The sequence below is a fragment of the Schistocerca cancellata genome, chromosome 8, assembly GCF_023864275.1.
Source record: "Schistocerca cancellata isolate TAMUIC-IGC-003103 chromosome 8, iqSchCanc2.1, whole genome shotgun sequence".
NCBI lineage: Eukaryota > Metazoa > Arthropoda > Insecta > Orthoptera > Acrididae > Schistocerca > Schistocerca cancellata.
Window position 1 is genome coordinate 269,139,985 of NC_064633.1, and position 11,296 is coordinate 269,151,280.

General features: G+C 36.8%; 1 protein-coding gene across 1 annotated transcript in view; it reads left to right on the forward strand.

The window, feature by feature from the left end:
- The window catches only part of LOC126095508 (uncharacterized), a 346,398-nt gene that overhangs the window by 330,058 nt on the left and 5,044 nt on the right, over positions 1 to 11,296 (forward strand). Inside the window, exon 10 of the mRNA XM_049910294.1 lies at positions 4,017 to 4,230. Within this exon, the coding sequence (XP_049766251.1) occupies positions 4,017 to 4,230 (214 nt within the window). The remainder of the gene's footprint in view (positions 1 to 4,016; positions 4,231 to 11,296) is intronic.

Here is an 11,296-nt window from a genome sequence, read left to right on the forward strand (position 1 = left end):
TTTTGCACTCAGAACTAGATGCAGAAAATATCAACATGTTGCCAATGTAGGCAAAGTAGAAATTCCAGCCACAGAGGACCTAGTGAGTGAAATATTGTGCTGTTTGCATGGCATTCTTAAGGCCGAATGGTATCCACACATATTCAAAAAGGCCACAAGGTGTGATTATTTCTGCCATTTGTACATCGACTGATGCTAATGGAATTTGATGATAAGCCTTCTGGAAGTCACTGACATTAAATATTTGAGTGCCCACAAGAACTACCATAAGACCATGGAAGTCCCATAGTGCTCAGACCATGTAAGTGGGGAACAGGATAGCAGCCCATATGGTGCATGTATTTAGGGTGCGATAGTCCCCACACACACACACACACACACACACACACACACACACACACACACAATGGACTGTCTTTGCTTTGAACTTCATGTAGAGGAGACACCCAAGGGCTTTCAGAACATCTGATAACCCCCAGAGCCAGAAATCCTTCAAACTCTTTATTTACAGCAGCATACTTACCAGGGGCTAACTGATGGGCCTTGTAAGTATCTGACAACCTTGGCATAGTGGGAATATGACATGCTGTTTTATGTTGTACTTGGAATTGTGGCGTGGATTGGCATTTTGTTGCATAAAGTGTTTTACCAATAGTGACACCATCTCTGAGCACATAGGTGTCCTTGAGCCATAGCATGTTTGGTGTCACTAGCGTGTAAGAATTCAATGTCTGCAAGGATGTGTATTTTCTATTCTTTCATTGTTGTAACTTTTGAAATTAGATTAGAGAAGGTATGGAGTTCCTTTAACAGTGGTGTTTTTGCACTTACCACTGAACAACTGAAGATCTTTTGGGTGAGAGTGCAGTTATTGGCGACACGGAAGCTTGTTGTAGAGTTATTGCAAGACTATGTATGATTTCATTGTTCAAGTGAAATGTAGCCTTCCATATGGACACAGTTATAACAGCGAATATAATCCATCTGAGTATGGGTTCAGTGACATAAGAGGTCCAGAAAGTCCCTCAAAAATTCTATGAGAATCCCAAATTCGCAACTGCATCTTGGTGACTAAATGTAGGGATTCTCATATTGTTCACTGCTGTGGGCCATGATTTTATGGATTAACAGTTTTCCTTATATTGCAGGGAGGACACTGATGTCTGAGCCTGTGTCAGTTTAATGAAACAGCTTGTTACACATGTCCTCACAGCCCATGTGATGTAGGAACGCTGTGAAGAATAGACTGCCTGTCAGCTATGTTTGAGACAGTTAGGTTGCCAGTACAAAGGACTATGTTTTTACCATGTGGTGGAGTATGAGCAGAGGCAGAGTCATTTATAGTGGTGGGTAGGCACTGCTGAGTGGAGCGATCAGTTGTGCTTAATTTCAGTCACTGTCTCAATTTTAGTAATTGCATGGCAGTGTGCATTTACATTCCAGTTGTCTGAAGCGTGGATGATACGAACACAGTTTTGTGCACTGGCTGACATTACCTCATATGCCACATTGTCTGGTAGGTTGAGTGCTGCTGGGAATGGCTCACGCTCCTCGGAATTGCCACTGGATATCACTGAAGCTGCATTGTAGCACTCACTTGTTTTGCAAGTGGAAACTGCTGCTCCTTTGCGGTAGTGGCCGTAACCTTACCCACGATGTCACGTTGTCCATATATAGGGCTCACTTGCATCATTTTGTAATAGAACATGACAATTTGATTTGCAGTCAGTAACTGCAGGTTAGTACGTAATGGAAATCAGTGCACTTTTCACCACAAAATGTAAATGGCTCACCCAAATCTGTTTGAATGTTGAATCAGAAACCTCAGTTGTGGAAACCAGTGCTCTCAGGTGATACCAAAAAATGGAAGGAACCTTGTCATCAGTAGTTTCAGTTTGCAGTACTTATTGAATGTAGATGTTCATAGGTTTGCACCCTCGGTGAAGCACACTGTTCTTGATGTGTGTATATTTACCCCCAAGAGCTGTCGCAGTAGGTGCAGCAGTGCAATGAATTTGCTAAGCGACCTGGGAGGTGCAAAGCAGCATGGTGTTGAACTGTCAGTGAGCTGCTTAAAACATGAAGTGCCCAGCACTTGTCCAGAAATTAACATTGGTTGTAGAATAGTCTGCAGGTCTTCTAACACACACGACAACTATCCATGTAATTGGCTAAGTGATTTCACTCTTGATTTGCTTATCATCTCCCATGGTAGGAGTCATCATTTGTGGGTACTATGATCCATAACTGAATAAATACACTGCAAGTACTATACATTTTATTACTGTATCAAAAATAAAGGAGTAAAAACTCAGGAGAAAAAATGGAGAGAAACTGAATCAATGTTGTTAAACATAACCAAAGCTGCTTTTAGGCAGCTTGCCACATGGCACAAAGATAGTCCACACTTCTGATTACATGTTCAGATGTTTGCATCATCACACATTATTTGCATAACCATATCTTTTTCATTGGTGAATTGAAAGAAGGAAGTGCCACTAGTTGTACTGTAGTTTCTTCCAAGAATGTGAATTAGAAGTAACTATGTGCTTGGAATTCCCATCAAAGTCAAGATCATAAATCTTTAGTTTCTTGAGGAAAGCTTGTGAAATACTTTTCCTGTTAGTCTCCCTGATTCAGACTAACTCTAGTGATGATTGAACAAAATGTGCAACTTTACCATTGTACTATCAAGTTCCATCATTACTTACTTATCTTTCATATTTTTACCTAGTACATTAATGCAAATATTATCTGACAATTGTACCTATGAAAGACACTCCCACAATGTGCATCCTCAGGACAGATTAGTAGTGAATTGGGTGTATGCTGTTTGAGGAGATTGTTGGCTAATATTTAAGACTTGCATTTAGGAGACATGTGATTCACAACCAAGTTCAGCTACTCTCTTAGTTTTCAATAGTTACCCTGAGTTAGTGCACTCAAATTCCAACAAAATTCCTTAACATCAGCATGTTCACTTCCCTTCCCCATTCTGAGACAAAGTCATATAATCAGAACTGAAGTTTCATCATATCATGAACATGTAATTTGCTTCATAAACATTCATTGGTGGAATTATATGCGATTCACGAGAATATCATCTGTGGAAATCACTCTGAATTTTTGCAATTTTTGGCAACAACATTTATGTCTTTTTATTGTTGCTATTGTTTGTTTGTTTAATTCACCTTACACAGATGCTGCAGTCAGTATCATCTTCTCATTGATTTTTTCACATTTCACCCATTGTTACTCTGGGAATATTGGAGTTCATAATCCACTCAACACATTCAATTGTTTATTTTACATATTCTGTGTCCTCTCCTTCATAACATGGGATGTCCTACAACTCCCCACCCTTTCCTCTACTTTGCCTTTACCTTCCCATTTTCCTACACAAATAACCTGCAGACACAAATGTACGATGACAATGGTAAACTCACTCTGGTGGTCAGATAATACAGTTTTCTGCATTTCATCACTTCTCCTGTACTGAATCAGCCAGTTGTTCTGAATGGCTCACATGCTTTTAATGGAAAATGCCACATTAGAGAACTTATTGAACATAATTTTCGTCAGTTCACCTTTATTTCTACTCCAGCATAGGCACTTTTAGCCCACTGTTGCATAGCCACATGAACGATGATCCAAATGCACATATTTGAAGACACCAATGCCACATATTGACACTGTAAATTTCAGTGATATGGTATTGTCAGTTCATTTCTGACAGATGTTGCAGCCTTCACAGACAGCATTGTGCTGTATTAATTTTGATTACACGCTGTCTGCAGTTGCACAGTTTTTCTGCTGGGTGTACATTTTATTCTTAATTTATCTTTGTTTTGCGATGGGTGCATGTTTTTAAAGGTGAAATGGAGGTCACGCTTGCTTGAAATTAACATGCCACTGAAGTCAAACTTATCTTGTTTCGAGCATCATAGCTTCCCAGATTACGTGGAACACCACAGACTCTGGAAAGGTAATCACTTAGATTCACATTCACATTCCAGGGGGCACAGAAGAAAATACAGATACAGAAGAAATTCCTGAAGAAATAACACAGCCAGAGACAACAGGTTCAAATGTAGGTCATATGAGGCGTCGTTTCCATGAGCTGTTGGATGATGCTTTTAGCCTCTTTGGAAGTCGCAGTGAAAGTCCTGGACTGGAAGATGGAACCAGCAGCCCTCCTATGTTGCACAGAGTCCATTCAGCAATTGTCAGGTGAGGATAGCAATCAAATTTGTTTCACTGAAAGCTTAATGCACCTACTAAATCACACTAGCTTATCACAGAAAGCACTATTGCTACCCATTTGTCTGCAAAAACCTGTGAGACAAAACGGTACAGAAAGTGGATGCATGCAAATATGTAAGTACAAAGCAAAATGTATATGAGTTGTGACAGAAAAGTTATGAGACTGTTTCAACATAACTTTTTTATTCATTATCATAGTATACTGCACTGTTGTCTTCTTGCATGAATGGTACACTTGATCTCATCTCAATCTTTCCAGAAAAAGACTTCATTCAACTTCATTTAAAATATTTCTGTGTTGCTAATAATCTTGAAATCTCAACAATTTAAATAATTTTTTCTCTCATGGGAAAAGCAGGTAAATTTATAAAGGTCCTAAAAGAGGCCAAACAATTCATATAAAGAGAGCAATGTAAAGTACAAAATATGGACTCTAGTTTGAAATGAAAAACAAAAGTCATAAAATTATTGAATATAAGAATAACAGTTAACATCTTATGCAGCTGCTTTGCAACAGATGATCTGAGTTCGGTTTGCCAGAATTTCTTCCATGTTCTTTCATTCTTTCACATAAAAATAAAGTCAATAAGAAATAAACTGCCACAGTTAGAACATCACAATGTAACTCTTTGAGAAATTTTGTGTCCCAACCATTTTAAGGATGTACATGAATAACATTCCCAGTTGTGAGTTTACCTGTTCCAGGGCCAAGGGTGGAATCAGCTCTGGTTATTTGCTATCAGAATTGATTTTAGTTTTTATGTTTTAACCTGTGACATTTTTTTGTCTACAGAAATCATTGGTTGGTCAAGAAGTCATTCAGAAAGTTACTTTTCATTATTACTGAACACATTACATGAATCATTCTTCAGGATACAAGATCTCACCTTGCCAGGTCAACTGCCTCCCACTGTATGATATTTACACAGCAATCTGATTTTTCAGGATTGCCAAACAGCATGGTTGGTGGAATCATGAAAGTTTTCACTACATCCCTTCTTCACTGCATATTCTGAGGGGTCAGTTACCTGATTCTTTTCTACAGGATTCAAATATTTATACATATTTGAAGTCATTTTTGCAGCTGATGTATGTACTGTAGTATGTTATGAATGGGTCAAGAAGAGTTGAATGATGAAATTTACTAAAACAGTTTGAATTACTGAATGTTAGATAATAGAGTTTTTGTTGGCACTCTGTAGTGACAATCAAATTTCAATGATTTTTTGAAGTTTTTTCAAGGATCTGGTCTACTACTTCAGTTTTACCAATAAATCTGATTTGTTGAGGTCTGATTGAGCAAGAGCTGATTTTTTGTATGTGGGGCAGTGGTTTCTAGAACCAACAGTACTGGATGACATGATCCTCATCAGTTCTTCAGTACTGAATTGTGTATTATTTTCTGCAGTGCAGTTGGTCTATTTACTGTTACAGTTTACTATAGTGGACAACGACCTCTGTCATAAAAACATTGTTCCTCACGTCACTTTTCTCTGGTAGCAGCAGTTTTCTCCAAATCAAGTGCTCCTGATTCACACTGGACACAGTGACAAATTAACAGTTTAGTGCCTGTATGACCTTGAAGATGGAGTGTCCTATACATCCACAATATGGTGACTATGATGAAATATAACTGTGTTGGAGATTTAATATACAGAGCTTTATCAGGTATATTCTGGGACAATCTTCTTAAAAACTGAACACTACCCACTAAGGAACTGTTCAAATTTAAGTTATCTTCTACTGAGAGAAAAAAAAAATATTAAAATTGTCTGAAATTTTGAGGGCTATAAGAGGCCAGCTGTTATTTACATTTAATGCAGTTTCCTAATTGCTTTCATTTGTTTTGCCAGTCACATTTTAAGATATGTCACAGATAGTGATTATCTCACTGTTACAAAAACTTCTGAACACTTTTCTTAAAATTTTATAACCAAATTTGTAATGTAATTTCAGCAGTACTCTTTGATTTTAAGTGTGGTTTTCTTCTAGCTTTGCATAACAGTCTGATGCCACTTACAACACAAGATTTAAGAGGATTTAATCTACTTATATGGATATTAGTATTCTAAAACAACATGTTTCATGTGACTCTTCAAACTTTCCTGGTGGATGTGTTGTAAATAGTCTTCTTCTCAGTCATACCTAGCCACCAGCAAGGTTGAACCACCTGAAGATGTCGGACAGTTGCTCCAAGGAAATATTGTGGAATTTGCGCTATGGGATCTGGCAGCAAAACCATGAAGACTATTTACAACATATTTCATATTAGTCAGTGATTATGTAGTTTTGACTTTTTTCTGTTGTTTATGTCATGCACTGATATTAGAAGCTAGTAGTTGAGGCTGTAAACTATATTAAACTATGATTCTGAAATGTGGATATATCTAAAAAATATTGTCAGTATCAGTGAAGCTGGTTCTCACAACATTGTTGTGGGTTTCTGAGGGGAATTAGATTATACAAAATAACAAAAAAATCTTGAATAATTATCATTGAGGAAATAATAATTAAAATCAGTATAACAAATTTCAGTTTAGAAGTGAAAGAGCTTATAAAAGTAGCAAGACTTTTGTTGGGGCTATAACTATTACCTTTCCATAAATTTCTATTTTTAAAGCTGAAATTCCAAATACTGGTTGACTAAGAAACCAATTTTTTTATTTATATAGTGAGTCACAGGAGGAACAGTCAATATTCAAGTTAATGACAGAAATTATCATTTGAAGCAAAAATGTCTAGTAAACATGGTTTCTGAAATGAATATCCTAAGAGCCTGACACTTCTTCATCTTTGATACTATGAAACAGATCTCTTCTACTGCAGGCTCTTTGCTTCACATATTTTGAGAGGTGGTAGTATGGACCGAAACAAGAAAAAATGTCTGGTAAACTTGAGCTTTAAAATACTCACCTTAAGAGCTATGAGGACTTGTTCATCTTTGCTGCTGTGAAACACATCTCGTCTACAAAACAAGTGTTCACAGCCCTTAAGGCATGCATTTCAGAACCCTTGTTTACTAGAAAATTTTTTCTTACTTTGGTCCACACAACCTCCTTCCAAAATATGGAAAGCAAAGAGCTTGTAGTAGAAGACATTTGTTTCACAGTATGAAAGATGAAGAAATGGTTGTATCTCTTAAGGTATATATATTTAGGGCCCTTGTTTAGTAGATGTTTTTGCTCCAAATGATCATTCCTGTCATATCCCTGAATACTGACGATTCTTCCTGGGACACCTTTCTCAATTCAATTCAATTTCTTTATCCACAGATTAACAATATATGTTGTATGGATGTAGGTAATACATAGCTACGGCTAGTTACAATAAAATTTCTTATTTTTAAGTTGTTTGCACCCTTACATAAAAATACAATCTTCTTACACCATTATACGTAAATAATTTTATTTTTTAACATTCAGCTGTTCTTCAGTGTCATAAAAGCTATGCATTATTAAAAATTGTTTTAGATCTACTCTGAATTTATGAAATTCTTTAATTTTGTTTATTGTATCAGGCAATGTACAAAAAAACATATTGTTGGTTGATAATGTACACTTTCTGGTAAAGAGCTTTTTTGTGGTTGTCTCTGTGAAAGCGTCTCTATGTGTCAGCCAGGAGTGTCATCATTTCCCTACATGACTCTCTACACTGAACTTCTTTCATTACTTTAACAACACTTTTTTTTGAAGTTTGAAAGTTTGTCTTGCCATACTTGTATTTCTCCAGAAGATCACACGATATCTAAGAAAGCTGTTCACTTAAGCATAATAAGCACACAACAGTGATTCAACACTGCAGCAGTCGCAAAGGATTCTTAGCACATGACAGCATTTGCTTAGTGTTTTGTTCAGAAATTCTAGATGCTTCTTCCATCTCAAGTGATCATCCACCCACATGCCTAGACATTTTGTGGATGGAGCTTACGCGATAACATAGTTACCTAACTCAGCTTTTATGCTGCTTCTAGCTTAATTTCTAATATTACAGAAATTTATCCATATCGTCTTTTCCTTATCATTATGGCCAAAGCATTAACCCTAAACCATTTTCCTGCCTTATCTGTTGTCTTAGAGACATTCTGCTGTAGGTCATCCTCCATATATTCTTTCATGAAAATGCCCATGTTGTTGGCAAACATCACTGTGTCTGCAGCACTCTGGTGGTTTGTTAAATCATTTATATATATACCAGGAACAACAGAGAGCCTAATACAGAGCCCTCACACACTCCATATCTAGTATTTTGTAAGCTGCAAGGTGATCCTTGCCTATGTAACATATTTGTACTCTCTGTTGACTATTAGATTTAAACCATTTGAAAGCCATTACTTAAACCCCATAAAAATGTAATTTCATAAGCAGTAAATTGTGACTGATTAGGTTAAATGCTTTGGATAAATCCAAGAATATCCCACAGCTTAGTTCATTCCTATCCAAGACTGCTGTTGCCATTGATTTGTTCTTCCTAAACCCATTCTGAGCACTGGTGAGTATTTTATTTTTATTCAGGAGATTGCCTAGCCCTTCATTCATTACTCTTTCTAATACTTTAGAAAAACCTGTCTATTGTGACTCTGGTCTATAATTGTTTTTAAGTCAACTCTACTATTCTTTTCGTAGAGTGACTTTATAATGGATAACTTTAGTTTTGATGGAAACACCTCTGTCCTGAAAGAAGTATTAATAATGTTAGCTAGCTGACCTAAGCTGAAACAAGGCCCTGGGAGTAGACAACATTCCATTAGAACTACTGATAGCTTTGGGAGAGCCAGCCCTGACAAAACTCTACCGTCTGGTGAGCAAGATGTATGAGACAGGCGAAATACCCTCAGACTTCAAGAAGAAGATAATAATTCCAATCCCAAAGAAAGCAGATGTTGACAGATGTGAAAATTTTAATAAGCCATGGCTGCAAAATACTGACATGAATTCTTTACAGATGAATGGAAAAACTGGTAGAAGCCGACTTCGGCGAAGATCAGTTTGGATTCCATAGAAATGTTGGAACACATGAGACAATACTGACCCTACGACTTATCTTAGAAAATAGATTAAGGAAAGGCAAACCTATGTTTCTAGAATTTGTACACTTAGAGAAAGCTTTTGACAATGTTGACTGGGATACTCTCTTTCAAATTCTGAAGGTGGCAGGGGTAAAATACAGGGATCAAAAGGCTATTTATAATTTGTACAGAAACAAGATGGCAGTTATAGAGTTGAGGAGCATGAAAGGGAAGCAGTGGTTGGGAAGGGAGTGAGACAGGGTTGTAGCCTGTCTCTGACGTTATTCAATCTGTATACTGAGCAAGCAGTAAAGGAAACAAAGAAAAATTTGAAGTAGAAATTAAAATCCATGGAGAAGAAATAACAACTTTGAGATTCGCTGATGACATTGTAATTCTGTCAGAGACAGCAAAGGACCTGGAAGAGCAGCTGAATGGACTGGACAGTGTCTTGAAGGGAGGATATAAGATGAACATCAACAAAAGCAAAATGAGGATAATGGAATGTAGTCAAATTAAGTCAGGTGATGCTGAGGGTATTAGATTAGGAAATGAGGTGCTTAAAGTAGTAAATGAGTTTTGCTGTTTGGGGAGCAAAATAACTGATGATGGTCAAAGTAGAGAGGATATAAAATGTAGACTGGCAATGGCAAGGAAAGTGTTTCTGAAGAAGATAAATTTGTTAACAATGAGTATAGATTTAAGTGTCAGGATGTAGTTTCTGCAAGTATTTGTATGGAGTGTGGTCATGTATGGATGTGAAACGTGGACGATAAATAGTTTAGACAAAAAGAGGATAGAAGCTTTCAAAATGTGGTGCTACAGAAGAATGCTGAATATTAGATGGCTAGATCACATAACTAATGAGCAGGTATTGAATAGAATTAGGGAGAAGAGAAATTTGTGGCACACCTTGACTAGAAGAAGGGATCAGTTGGTACGACATGTTCTGAGGCATCAAGGGATCACCAATTTAGTATTGGAGGGCAACGTGGAGGGTAAAAATCGTAGAGGGAGACCAAGAGATGAATACACTAAGCAGATTCAGAAGGATGTAGGTAGCAGTAGATACTGGGAGATGAAGAAGTTTGCACAGGATAGAGTAGCATGGAGAGCTGCATCAAACCAGTCTCTGGACTGAAGACCACAACAACAACAACAACAACAACAACTAGCTGAGAATCTAAACTGATGGAACTATGTTTGATTACCTTGTCTGGAATTCTGTTGATGCCACTAGACATTTTATTTTTTAATTTATTAATAGCATTTCTCACTTGAGATTCTGTTAATGGGCGTGGAAATATGGTCTTTTATGTTTTTAGCATTTAATTGGATGCAATGTTTTGTTGACTACAGTTCATATAAACAAATAAAAAATTTAGTAATTTTTATTTTTTACTCCTATAATAATTTCTCTTCAGCATCCCTCCCCCAATTTGACAAATTTCAGTTAAGGTAACTTCTATTGATGCTCATCTTTCACTTGAATGAGAGAAGTGTTCAGTATAAACAAATCTGACACACATAAAGGCCTTCACATTCAAATTATACCCTCACATTGTAGCAATGCACTCCATAAAGAGCACTGTCATCCATAAAAAAGAATAAATAACCAGTCACACATATCATATGCCTGAATAAAAGGTCAGAGGATATTTGCTACTATACCTTCAAGCTGTTAAATAACCATTTCAGATAATGTGGAGGTGAGAATATGTGCCAGTGCTAACTCATAATCATAATGGTAGTCTATTGCTGTGATGATGTTTTGTGCATAAATATGATGCAAAGGCTGTATGCTGGATCCTCACTTTTCAGAAAGCAAAATATGGCCTCTTTTCTGCGCCACCATCTGTAATATTATTTTCAGCTTAGTGGGTTATGTATTACGAACACATGTGCTCAGAGTTCACAACTCCATAACAACATTTTGGGTTAACATTCTGTACTCTACTGATTTTTCTAAGACTTGATGCACTTCAGTTGCATTTTGCCAAATGTTTCATTACATAAGATTATGAATAA